The sequence below is a fragment of the Mandrillus leucophaeus genome, unplaced genomic scaffold (genome assembly GCF_000951045.1).
Source record: "Mandrillus leucophaeus isolate KB7577 unplaced genomic scaffold, Mleu.le_1.0 Scaffold16, whole genome shotgun sequence".
Taxonomy (NCBI): domain Eukaryota; kingdom Metazoa; phylum Chordata; class Mammalia; order Primates; family Cercopithecidae; genus Mandrillus; species Mandrillus leucophaeus.
This window is the reverse complement of record NW_012101587.1, coordinates 7,598,859-7,613,016: the sequence shown is the minus strand read 5'-3', so window position 1 is coordinate 7,613,016 and position 14,158 is coordinate 7,598,859. Positions and strand designations below refer to the sequence as shown.

The following is a 14,158-nucleotide window of genomic DNA, read 5'->3' as shown; positions in this document are numbered from 1 at the left end:
TATTTTTAGTAGAGACGGGGTTTCACCATGTTGGCCAGGTTGGTCTCGAACTCCTGACCTAAGGTGATCCACAGGCCTCAGCCTCCCAAAGTGCTTGGATTACAAGCATCAGCCACCGCACCTTGCCACACATTGGTAATTTTCTCAGTGCTGTGATTCTCAAGTTTTTAAATTCATTTCTTGAAAAACATGCCTCAAGAATAAATGTGATTGTGCTTCTTACCTTTTCCATTTAAGAGCCTCTGCTAGGACAGAAATGAGAATATTTTGTGTCAGCAGTGTAAATATAACATTTAGGTTGGTGCAAAAGTAACTGCAGTTTTGCCATTAAAGGTAAAGGTAATGGCAAATCCACAAGTACTTTTGCACCAAGTCACAGTTAAAAAGACAATACATACTGACCTAAATGTTTTCAATCTTTTATTTTTATGTGGAAAAAAAAAATCAAAGTCCTTCTCTTAGCCGGGTTTGGTGGCTCACGCCTGTAATCCTAGCATTTGGGAGGCTGGGGTGGGCGGATCACTTGAGGCCAGGAGTTCAAGACTAGTCTGGCCAACATGGTGAAATCCCATCTCCACCAAAAATACAAAAATCAGCCAGATGTGGAGGCGCATGCCTTGAATCCCAGCTACTCGGGAGACTGAGGCACAGAGAATCACTTAAACCCGGAGGCAGAGGTTGTAATGAGCCAAGATCACAGCACTGCATGCTAGCCTGAGCAACAGAGCGAGATGTCTCAAAAAATAAAAAGTCTTCTTTTAATCTTAGCCTCTAAAACTTTCTATTTTTTCATATCTTTGTGCAAAATTCAAATGAAATTTTAGTTGTTGAATAAATAATACACAGATTTTTTTTTCTTTCTTACCAGAGCACTTATCAGAACTCTGATTATCTAGCTAAGAAAATTTAGAAACTTTCCAAATGGTTAACACACATATATTCACATTTCTGATCCAAAGAGGAAAACCATTGCACCAAACATTTCAAATAACATTAAATCCATGACAATATTTTAATAATATATTTCATTCAATATGCATAGAAATCCTTTTAAAACACTACTGCAGTGCAGTGTATTTCTCCCTTTGCCTTTGAAGTCCATCAAGCCCGCAGCTTGAGAGGTGGCTAGGAGTTGCACAGAAAGTCCCTAGAACACTTTGAGCTCCCCAGATGAAAGGTGCTACTTAAGTACAAAGTATTGTAATAATTTCAATACATTTAATACCTACACTCACTTCAATGTCAATGCCCAACTCAACCCTCATCTATTTGGTACTTTGAGGTCTATTCCTTAATTTCAGTTTCTCCAGTGGGATGTGTGTAACTCTGTTCCTTAAAACTAGTACAGGAAAACTATCATCGAAAAAAGAAAAGTCCATAAGCATCTCATTCTATGTCTATCAAGGACAGAACATCTCCCCACTAGGAGGTAAACTATAAGACCAACAAAAGACACCTGTCATTAAAGAGACTGGAAGGGCTACCTTCTCCAGGAGCAGAGCATCTGCATGGCAGCGCCTGGGTCATGCCAGTGGAAGGAGGACTACAGTAGATATGGTTACATTTTCTTCCTTATATTTTCAAGTGCAAAGAAAATTTAGGTAAGAAGGCAGCTGGCTCCAGGGAAGTGTTATATTCTGCTCAAAAGGCATTCTTAGTTTGAGTAAAAAAGTATATGAAATATGGAAAATGGTATTCCCCCTTCTAAAAATTCATTAAGAATTACCAAGTCTTTTCTATTTTTTCCTTTTCTGATGTTAAATAATTTATTTATACAAGTCATACCAAAATATCTTATTCTTTTAACATTAAAGCATTATCAATAACGTTGAGTCAATTTTTACTCCACCTTGGCCTCTAAAATCCTCCTCATTTCCCTCTTCCTGCTACCCCTTATCTGAGGTAACTGTTATTGTTTCAAACTGCTTGTTACACAGCATATTTTCTAGTCATTTGACTTTATGTAACAAACTTGATTTAAAACTTGTTTAAAGACTCTTTTTAAGTGAGAAAACAATATAATTCTATTGCAATAAACACTTTTGACATGTCTTCTATTTTTTATTAAATTGTTTGAGTTATCAAATATTCCGTGGTGTAACTTTTAACATTCTGGGTGATTCTGCACTACTTCTCTTTCTGAACTGGGATAGCATACTGCAGAGGAGAGGCTCAGTACACAGAAAGAAGAGCTCTTCAGGGCATCGTCCACGAGGTGCTCGCAAGGCTCTGCACCCCCTGGCCCTTCTACAAGCCTCACTCTTGTCCTTTGCAGACCCCATTATTTGACCAGCTGATTTCTCCTTGACTATTGCTCAAGCTCACAATCCTTCTTATGCATGCTAGACTAGAATCCTAGGTGATTCATCGCTGCACTGTGGACCTGGGTAATGACACAGTCTCTAAAAATAACAGTCAACAAACCAAAAAGTGAGGTTTCATCAAAATGTGCCAGGAGAAAGAGAAGGGCCTCCTTTAAGTCCATTTCTATGGTATTCTTTCTTGCTCTGCCTCCCTGTCCTCCACATCCATACAAGACCTCCAGTTGGGCTGTTCCCATGTACAAATGGGAATTTAGAAGCACAGCTACTATGAACAGCAAGAGCTTCGGACTGAAAGGCTATTATTCTAAGTTCAGTAGAAAAGAAAGTCATAGACTCAGATAAAAGGAAATGGAAAAAGAATTGGAGATAAAAGCCTACACAAATTAGTTTGCCAGTCAGGCAAGAGGGAACCAGGAGACTGGACACTGGAAGCCATGGCAGTGTGGAGGCTAAACCACCACTGGAAGAAACAATCTGTGTTAGGAAGATGAATTATCAAACATTTGGTTCAATATTTATTAAATATGCATGCTATACATCTAAACTTCAATATCTGGATTCCATACTACTATGCAATGTTTTGATTATAACCTGCCCACCCAGGTGTGTTTGCTTGCAGGAAGAAATGGGTTGTGTAATTCTCAGAATTCTTAATGAAAATGTATATGTGTATTTAGTATGCATATGTATGTATAAATATTATGTATATATGTATATTCATTCCTGTTAGCTTGGCAAATGTGATTCATTTCTAAGAGATGGGTACACTCTCAATGTGTTTATATAAAGTTTCCGAGACTGTGAGATTATATCTAGATTCCAGGTTGTGATAAATTCATTAAAGTGATAGAGACCACCAGGCCTTTCTGCTGCTATTACTGCCTTGACATTTTCTATGACTGACATTAGAAATAACTACAACCCCCACTTGGAAGTCTGGCTCTAAAGTCACTAAATTTCATCAACTAAAAAAAGTGGCATAGTATAGGTAGGAATTTTGTGCACCCACCTAAAAACTTCACGGAATTGTTTTTAAGTCTGAGACACCTGTTTTCCCAATAACGTATACCAAGCATGCTTTGTTTTTAAAGAGCACATGATCAAACTAATAAAAACAACAGCTTTCGATAGTTGAGATCTTATAAGCACTCAAAAAATTCATAAATATGCATTTGGTAATTGTCTTCCAAACAATTCTATGAGTTACTTGGTATTATTTTTATTTTATAGTTAAAAATATTGAGAGCGAGAATATAAAGGACTATGTTCAAAGTTGACATGATGCAAAGAAAAGAAAAGCCAGAACTGAAGTCAGATCTGATTTCAGAGTCAGTGCTCCTCACAGCTGTCCTGGAGACCATCATCTCTCTATCTAAGATGACTTGGTAGGCGGAATTTCATCTCCAGTGTCAGTCCACTGCGGAGCCCTGGCAATTCTCGCAATGCTTTATAACATAAATCATTAAGCTGACTTGAGAAATTCTTCCGCCTTCAATTTCCCCAGGTCACCAGTTGAATGACACCACTAAATAAAAATTCAGCCAAAATGACAACTACAGCCTGCCTGGCTTCAGATTCACTAAATGCTATCTAAATTACTACTAATCCCTTCCCGCTTCCTATTTCAATAAGTAATTGGCTTCCTTAATACTGCCTCTTTCTAGAAGAGGGTTAGTTACGTCACTCAGGCAATGGCCTTGGGTCACACAATGTCAATTTTTGCTGTCATGTAAGCTTTCCAAGTCTGCTTTTTATGGTCCCAGCTTTCCTTCATATTCCAAATGTAGGTTTCCCCAGAAGTTTTGCTCTAGTTGATCTGAGTAAAAACAGAAGACTCAGCCCATCCTTAACCTGTCCTACTGCATGGAAAAATCTCCAAGAGCTCCATTCTGATTCAGTTGTTCACAGCAATGGAATCTCATTCTACAAATGCAGTATGGTGGCTCTAAAGAAACAAAAAGCAAAGAACAAAACACAGGGAACAAAAAGGCTTTAAAACCTAGAAGAACAGATTGAGTGCCACCATTTATGTCATCCCAAATAGAGCCAGAAACATGGATAGCATCGCTTATGTTGATAAAGTATGACAGTTGACACTGCATTCTTCATGAAACCACAGTTTTAAATCCAAGACATTATTTTCACGATCACCAAATCCAAAATGAAAATACAACTTACGAAACCTATACCACGCCATATGTCACTGTCTCTAGGTACAGGTTATATTCAAAATGATCAGTTAAGAAAACAATACCTACCTTTCCATTTACAACTCTAGCACTAATAATCTGACAAACAAATTAAGCTAACATTTGTACCTTTTAGGAATACTTCAAATTAGTTCGATTTTACCCATGAAATACCCATGATTTCTGGGAGTAATCCATTATCAGCAAGCATAATTAAAACCACAATCCTTTAGTGACACTATTAAAAACATTCCTAATGCTTAAAGCTGATATATACGCCACAGTTAATATTTGATTTAACATACACCATAATGTCATAATGAAAGTCATCATTAAACTTATATTAATAATTTTTAAAATTTTAGTTTTTTAACTGAGTATCAAAGCCCTATTTAGGTGTTACTTCTTTAACATGGAATACAAACTTCAACAAACTTTACATATATTTCAAATTATCCTATTGCCTAACTTAAATAAAACAATACATACAAAATGAAAAAACATTAAATAAAAAATGGGCTTTATGTAGTTTGAATCATTTTTCCATTTAAATTAATGCATGTAGTGCTCTTGCAGTGAAAAAATGTGATAACCAATTTTTATTGTAATGAATGATAACTCTTAAGTGAGCCAGTCAATATCACAGCCCCTTTTTAATTCCAGCAAGTTAAAAGGAAAACTGAGATAGATTGCATAATTTGATAATTGCACACAATTTCTGCAAGACCTTGTAAATGAGTATTCGGCTGCTACAGGTCTGAGTTTTCCTTTCATCAAAACTCTTAAGAATTTGCTTTTCTGAAAAGAGAGTAGACTACTTGGTAAAGTATGATCGATTTGACTGAAACATGGTAATCTTCAGAACAAATGAACTTCTGATTCAGGTTCCCCAAAGATCATTTTGGTGGATATATTTTCTAATACGACAATTGCCTTTTCAAGCTTATTGAGCTCCTATGTATAATGAGTTTCCTTATCACAGACTGTCTCTCCAATTACACATTCCATCATAACAAAGCCCATCCATTTGCTGGGGTTGCTGATGCCCATTTAGAGTCTTGAGTCACTACTCTTTACCTCTAGTATAGGCTGTTTTAAGGAAAACATCTTTTTCTTTCAGAATTTATGTAGTGAAAAGAAAAAGCACTGTAGGTTTGGTTTTAAATAGAACTGGAACATTCTCTGAAAAAGTATAATGTTGTCTTACAAAAGATTTTGTACTATGAAGAGAGAAAAATGAGGAAGAAAAAGAAACAGTTTTTTTTTTTTTTTAAAGTACTTACTTACCAGGTGTGAAATTGTATCGAGCTGAAAATCCCATAGATTCCAGCTCTCCATCAGCAAAAAATTTAATCCATAGAAATCTTCCACTGGATTTTATTACAGGTGGATTTTGTTGTCCACAGAAACGTCCAATTATTGGAGAAAAGCCAAAAGGTCCATCACGAACTTCAATATGATCAAATTTGCACTCCCAAGATGGTTCAATAGAGTACTTTTCATCAAAGTAAAGTTCAATGCACTGTCTTGGAGCAGCTGTAAAGAAGAAAGATTGTGTCTGGGAGGCCATTTCTTATATCTTCAGGTTGCTATTTTCTGATTCTATTTCAGATGTTATCTATACATCTTCTCTCAAACCTTATGGATGATATGCATGGAAATATAAAGAAAGCATAGGATACTATTCTACGGGATACAATTTTCAAAAAATTGTCTAAGGAGTGAACCTTAAAACCGATGTTGTTGCATAAAATATTCCGATACAAGATGACCATTTTGATGTTTCGTGCAGGACTCACAAAGCACACTATTTTTATGAAAGGCTGTTAACTTGGAGCTAGAAGGTCAGGGGACACTTTTCTGTCTCTTTTCTCGTATTTCCGGGAATACTGAGGTTTAAGGTCACAAATCACTTGAGAAATTGTTTGGCATAGAGTTACATTAAATATAATCATTCAAATAATCCCAGTCATGTGTCCAGATCAGATCCAAGTGCGTGTACAAAGATGTTAAGAGTAATTTTTCTACAACACAAACCTGATCACATCCCTCTCAGGTTTAAACCTCAGCAGCTGGACCATGATCAATGCATTCGACAAGCGTAATCTGTTAAGAATATCCTGCTTCCAGGACCCCATCCCCTCACAGACAGCCTGAGCTCAGACCACTTCAAACACGTCTGTCTTCCAGAAAAGTATGCTCCTTCACACTTTCATGGATTTTCTTACATTCTTGAATATCTACATACCCACCATTATCTTCTCTTTACACAGGAAAGACTTACTTTAAAGAAGCCTCCTCTCTAAATCTGATCTTGAAAGACAAGAACCGTATCTCACTCACCTTCTTTCTCAGCGCTTAGCATAGTACTTGTCATCGAAAATTTCCCAAAAAAAGCATCTTTGAGTGAATTATAAATAAGCGTAGATTCATAAATGTTTTTACAGCTCTCTAAAGAGTCAGGGAAAGCTTTACAGGGTTGGCAACTCTACACAGCACCACATGAATGTTTTTGCTAATGTTCTTTCATTCTTCCCCTGATATGTCCAAAACAGTCCAAAATTCTGGCATCTCAGACTTGCATTCAGCCAGGATACTCCAGAATGGCCATAAAGTTTGCTGAAATATCAGCATGTATGTATCCTGGTTAGTAAACAGCTGTTGCCTGAAGCTCTCTGAGTGCTTCCCTGCTACTTGGCCCTTTTCAGGCACTAAGCCCCTCTAGATACTTGAAAGTTAAGACTTAGCACAGCGTGGCCTGCTCCCTCTACAGTCAGTAACCATGCCAAATAGTGGCTGTCCACACCCCACTGCTTCTTAAATATACACTGAACATCATCCATGATGACCTAAAAAGTAAACTCTGGTATGTACGGTTTTCAAAAATTTATCTAATGTTGAGACACATGATATAAGTTGGAAATTGGAGACCTACAGAATAAAAAGTAACTCTGACGCTCCCCAGGTATAAAATTAACGATCAACAGTGTAAGGACAATTCATTTTTAAAATGAATTATTTTATGAATAATCTTTAATTTCTAAAACAGTTTCAGACTCCCACATTGAAAAGAGACATGTATAACTCATGCAAGAAAAATACTTTATCCATCACTAAAATGTATCAAAAAAGCCAACAAATGAGTAACCACGATAATGACAGATTTGAGGGAGTTTCAATGACGTGTTTTTTTGTTTCTTTTTTTTAAATTTGCAAGTACCCAAAGAAATGACTAACCGTGTTTTATGCTTAAAGTGTTAGCCTTAAAACAAAAAGGCAAATACTGAGTTAGACCCATCTACATATCAGTACTAAGTATAGCACTTGCATCCATTACCATCCTGTAGTGTGTATCTACCAGTTTATTTCACAATAAATCAATATAACAACTTTTATGATGAAAAAAACTACTTCAGATTGTAGGTTAATTTAAATAATGTATGGCTAGGGAAAGATAGAGCAATGAAGACAGTCCTTAGCTAATTTACTTAGAACTCTGTCATCTGCCAACACGCACTCACCAATTTCCCCTACTAAGAAATAACGGCCATCTTAACACGAATGCACTTATCCATACCTTCATTCTTGTTATTTTGTAAGTTCTGTGGCTGAGTCAACCTCTCAATGTTCCTCAGGAAACATTCTGCCATTATGGCTTTTGGTAGGCAACATTATATGTGGACAATTTATTTTCTTTTGGTCCAGCATGTTGAAGTTAATGACACATACCCGGAAATGAAACCTACATAGCTGAATTTTAGAAGGCAGTGAAATCACTTTTTAAAACTAAGTTTGCCACGTACTTACTGTGATAGATTTAAAAATGAGTTGATTATGGCACACAGAAATGATTTGAAGCTATCTAAGTCTAACTCTCTCACCTTCTATTTGCTTCACCTTCAAGAATTTTTTTCACAGCTGCCTTTCCTTTTAACATTTCTGTAAGTTATATTTGATCTAACACTGAGGTTAGTTCATGAGAGGTCTCAACCACTTTGAGAATCTTCAGACGCACTGAGAACTATGAGTACTTTCACCTGGATAGTGCACATATACACAGAATATTTCCTCCATTTTGAGGGAATTTTTGGCCACCTGACATTCATAAATAGATCCTCTCGTTCGTGACTGAGACCTCACCTGTATTCTTCATCCCAATCGGTCATACCTCTAGAAATCTGACTAATTATGTATCCCTCTTTCTCTTCTATTTTAAATTTACCTTTCTCTACAGAATATTCATTTTAGAATTAAATATGTGCAGTTGGCCCCCTTTAAAAGAGAAAAAAACACCCGTCTCCACTATGCCAATGGGAGTGCTCATCGCTGTTACTAACAAACTCTTAACTGCTTCACGTAGCACATGCATTTCTGTTTTTCACCTATTTTTCTTTGCAGTGGCAACCTGCACTTTGACTACTCCCTGCTTCTCAAGACCCTGTCTGCTCTGGCTGCTGTGGCATTGGGCACCTGACTCTCCTGCTTACCTCTCTGGCTTCTCCTACTCATTCTATTACATTTTTCCCATACTCTGTCCATCTCTTACATGTTATTTTCCGGAAAATTTATTCTACATCTTATTTTCTCTCATTTTAGATGAAGACATCAGGTTGCCACGGGCATTCCAATGGAATGTTACCACAATATAATGATGCCTGGGGCTCTATCTAAGGTCAATTAAATCAGAATTCCTGGGGAAAGGCCCAGGAAGCTGCATTTTTAAAAGCAGTTGAAAAATAGTGCTCCAAACACTCTCTTGGATAATTTTAGTCATATTAACAACCTCAACAACAATATCTATATTTCTGACATACAAATACATTTTCAGCACACATCTATCTCTCCACTGAGCTAGAGCTACATGTACCCAATCTTTTTGTGGAATATCTCCACAAGCACAAACTAAACATATTATTTTTCCTTTAAACCAATTTTTTCCGTCTACATTTTTTTTTCTGGGATGGCAATTCCGTCTATCTAACAAGTCATCGAGCAACAAACATTAGAACACTCCCAGGATACCGTATTCTGTAATCCCTTGATCCAGCCACTCATGATCCAGTTTTTTTTTCTTTCTTTTTTTTTTTTTTTGAGACGGAGTCTAGCTCTGTCGCCCGGGCTGGAGTGCAGTGGCCGGATCTCGGCTCACTGCAAGCTCCGCCTCCCGGGCTCACGCCATTCTCCTGCCTCAGCCTCCCGAGTAGCTGGGACTACAGGCGCCGCCACCACGCCTGGCTAATTTTTTTGGTATTTTTAGTAGAGATGGGGTTTCACCATATTGGCCAGGATGGTCTCCTGTCACCTCACCTCGTGACCCGCCCTCGTCGTTCTCCGAAAGTGCTGGGATTACAGGCCTGAGCCACCGCATCTGGCCGATCCAGTTTCTTAAATACCTCTCAGTTCTTTCACGTACTCCGTCACTGATGCCACTTCTTTAGTATAAGCATTTACTATGATTTACTTGGACTTTCCAATTGTTTCTTAGTTTATGTTCTTTTCCTTCAGTTACTTCTTCATCAAAATCTCACATTATTCTTCAACTTAAATTACTTCACTGTATTAAATTACCTCACTGTCTCCAACACAATGTCCAAGATTTTATCCAGTGGGGACAGAAGGAATACCAGGTATCCCTTTGTCTGAGACTGTCTCCCTCTTCACCCTCCCGCTGTATTTTCCTCAGATTCTACTGAAGCCCTAGGATACACCACGCAGGTCCCCAACCACATCACAGCTCTGAATTTCCGCACACGCTACTCTATATAGAGAATGATGCCTTCCCTGGAATTTCTTCAGAAACCAAGGTGAGCATCTCTTCTTCCCGGTTTTCTTCTCTTTGGCTTCCCTGTTGCAACTACTTTGTGCTAATCCTGGGGCCCCTACAGATTGTTTAGGGAAACGGACATAGTCCCCAGAGAATATTGTTAAGTCCTATGAGACAAGTAGCAAGTACTTTTTCTATCAGTCGTAAAAGGAATTTGCACTGCCAGACCTTAGGTTTTCAGTGTTATCCTTTTAATAGCAGAGCTTATTGTTTTACCTTCTTACAGTGTGGTTTCTATTTCCTGAAAGTTCAACTTCAAGTACTAAGGGTGGGGGAAGGTCTTTGGCCCAATAATTACCAACAAAAATAATCATTTCTAAATAGAGATTCTTAAAGTTAGGTAAACAGAAAGTCTGCTCCTTTGAAAATTCTATCAAATGAATGTGTTCCCATTTATAATAGAGCATATATCTTTACATTAAGACAGTTTTGCCTGTGCGTGTGTGTGTGTGTGTGTGTGTGTGTGTGTGTGTGGAGGGGGGTGCTTCCAAGTTTTAGGCTATTAGGTACTAACAGTTGGAATACTGAAAACTTCCATCACCAGATGAAATGCTTCTACATTTTAAAAGCTGTACTTAAGAGAGAGGTGTTGGCAGGGAGCCATGGTTCACACCTGTAATCCCAGCACTTTGGGAGGCCAAGGTGGGTAGGTCACTTGAGGTCAAGAGTTCAAGATCAGCCTGGCCAACATGGTAAAACACCGTTTCTGCCAAAAATGCAAAAATTAGCCAGGCATGGTGGCGTATGCCTGTAATCCCAGCTACTCAGGAGGCTGAGGCAGGAGAATCGCTGGAAATCAGGAGACTCTCGCTCCGTCTCAAAAAAAAAAAAAAAAAAGATGTTTACAAGGTTAGTGTAAATGGGAAATGTTCAAAGAGAAGTCTCTTTCCAACACCATTTATCTTTCATGTTGGAAAAAAGTCATGAAAGAAAGTGTCATAATTTACAATCCCGACCTTGACTTTAAAATGAGATGTTACTTGTTAACATAAATAAGGTAACTATTTTTCAGACTGGTGTTTAGAAAATGTGATTATAGATTGATCTTTGACATTAATATGATTTTTGTACTTTATAATATTAAAGAAAATGTAACATGCAGGTTATTCTACTAATTGTTGAGCTAAAAAAAATACTAGTTTCTCAAACTTACACATTAGTTAATATTGTGCCAACTATGCATCTATTCTATGGCATTAGAACTCTAAATCAATTAAGCCAACTGCAAAATAAACTCTTAAGTTGTTCATTTGTTTTTATTGCACCGAATTTGCTTGTTCATAACCCATTACTAAGAATTTCAATAATTAGCCTGATTCCAGATTTTACAGTTATTTGATTCACTCAGAGATATTTTTGCGCATGATCTCCAAATCAATTTTGTAATGCCTATACGCATATTCTTCATCCAAAGCAGAGAGATGGCCAGGTTTTGGCTTAGTGCTCTCTTAACTCTGGCACTGTCTCCCCTTACCTTCTATGATGTAGATGCATTCCCGGTCAGGGGGATACTTGCTGGGATAGTTGGGAGAGGTAAAGATACCTCCCTCTGCATGTTTTGTCCAAGTTCCACACTGCACTGACTTCTGTGTTTCTGAGGTGGTTTGCTTTTCTGTTTTAAAAAAAAATGTTTTAAAAAGAGCCATCATCCAATTTTTCTATTATACTAAAAATAGACAGGACATTCTTATAATATCCATTAGTAAATTAATTTTTACATGTTGTCTTAGCCAAACCAATCAATTATACACATTATAGCAGGTTCAGATATTCTGGAATATTAAGAGTAGAAGGATAATAGGAAAATACAAAATAATTCGAGGTCTTCCACTAGATTTTTCTAAGTAAACACACCTGTTCCTTTCTTGGTTGCCCCAGACAAATGGAGGATGATTAAACTTGCTACAACTGAAACAGAAAAGAAAAACTGGAGTTAAAATACACTGAAATGATCAAATCCCATAAAAACATAACATAATTTCAAGACAAAATATCAAAGCTGATTAACTGTATCATTGTTAACTGTTAGAAGTGGATTCAGAACTTGCAAAAACCAATTTGAAATGTACAAATCAGGAAACCTTGGGACTCCCTTCAGGAAGTAATGCAAGTTAAGAATGGATGAGACCCAAACTCCTAAGGCAAATACATCGTTCACTCTAAAGGCAACATGACAATTTATTCATGTCACACACAGTACAGTGGGACTTCAGGAGTCACACTGTATCTAAACTGCCCTTAGGGAATGGCTCTGCTAGCATCTCTGAAGGAAGAGAGGGGCCAGAAGGTAAAAAGGAGGAAAAGGAGAGGCAAACGATGAGAACAGCTCCATGACTGTTCCTGACACACTGCAGTGTGGCTGTATTTTAGAAAATAAATACTTAGACAAATCCTACAGGCTGTGGGGGAGGGGAACAAGCAAGAAACAGATTAATGTGGATTGTGGGCATTAAGCAGCATTACTAGAATGTTGCCTACAAAAATGTTCTGAACCTCCAAGTAACCCCATCCCTCAGCACTTTCTAAGCTGTGAAATTAATCTCTTCTAACTTTAACTTGATTTAATACCAAATCAATCTATAGAAATTGATTATTAATTTGAGAAAGGTGATTTTCAAAAGCATTATATTGAGTCAGGTTTCCAGTGTCAAAGAGACTCTGATCTGTAACTTAACAGTGAATCTGCAATGCCATTATAATCTAAACTTGTTTTACTTCCATATTCTTGATCTAATCAACATTTTTACAAGATGAAACACTAGCAAAATAGTAAGTAAGCTAGTCTTCATAATTTGATTTTTCTATTTTATTTTTCTTATTCATTTTGTTGTCCAATGACATAAAAGGTATATGTTTTCATATTTTCACTTAAAATGAATTGGGGGGAGAGCACAATTCACAAATATTTCCTGAATTAAAGCTCATCACAGGCTTATACATTTATACTTAAACATTATTATAAGAAAGGTATCTAGGTCTTGATATTAATATTTAAAATATTATAAACTGTGTGTTACTTTATGCTCTAGTCAGTTCATTTGCATTTTAAATTAAGGCACTGGCTGCTGCTGTTACTGTGTGTTTCCACAGGGGAAAAAAAATCAATTTAATTTGTCGTGCTTCTGCTCACACCCAGAACACACAGGTACACATCCTTCGGCATCAGGATGTGTATTTGTTTACTCCGCTCTTCCTGTTTCGGTGAAATCACATTACAGACCATGTACTGTGTTTAACTCATCAGCAAAGCCCTCTCCTAACTGCGTGGCTCGCGATCAACACTCTCATCTTTGCTTAGTAATGATAAATTTCCACCACACATTTTCTTATACTGCCTTTTACTCGATGACTCGTGATACTATTTTCCTCTCATTCCTTCCCACCTCTACACTGCCCGCGTTACCACACACCCATAAAGCGACATCAGCGGTCTCCGGGCGGAAAGGGGTGGAGGCTGACCCTCGCCCTTCCCTCCAGCGCCGGCTTCAGGTGTGCCTTCTGCTACCTCCCGGACTGCGAACAGGGGCCCTCCGAGCTCCGGGAGCCCCTGGAAGAGGAAGACTCCTCTCACCCCACTAGGTATCATCCGCTCTCTCCCGCTTTCCACCTGCGCCCTCGCTTGGGCCAATCTCTGCCGCACGTGTCCATCCCTGAACTGCACGCTATTCTCCACCCCCGGGGGGTTCCTGCGCACCGAAAGCCCGTTCTCCCCGGCAGGTTGTGGGATCGCGCGACGGCTGACCGCGCGCCGCCCCCACGCCCGGTTCCACGATGCTGCAATACAGAAAGTTTACGTCGGCCCCAACCCGCGCGGGACTGCA

At 38.1% G+C, this 14,158-nt stretch overlaps 1 protein-coding gene across 2 annotated transcripts in view; it reads right to left on the bottom strand.

Moving 5' to 3' along the window:
• NETO1 (neuropilin (NRP) and tolloid (TLL)-like 1) overlaps positions 1–14,025 on the bottom strand; it is a 119,431-nt gene extending 105,406 nt beyond the window's left edge. The window contains exons 1-4 of one of the 2 annotated variants that reach the window (XM_011975898.1): positions 13,746–14,025; positions 12,192–12,245; positions 11,812–11,949; positions 5,801–6,049 (exon numbers count right to left, since the gene is read on the bottom strand). In XM_011975898.1, the coding sequence (XP_011831288.1) occupies positions 5,801–6,049; positions 11,812–11,949; positions 12,192–12,245; positions 13,746–13,923 (619 nt within the window). In that variant the 5' untranslated portion in view covers positions 13,924–14,025. Of the gene's footprint in view, positions 1–5,800; positions 6,050–11,811; positions 11,950–12,191; positions 12,246–12,573; positions 12,626–13,745 lie in introns of those variants that run through there. The other variant, XM_011975899.1, reaches the window with a different exon arrangement.
• Positions 14,026–14,158: the final 133 nt, after the last annotated feature.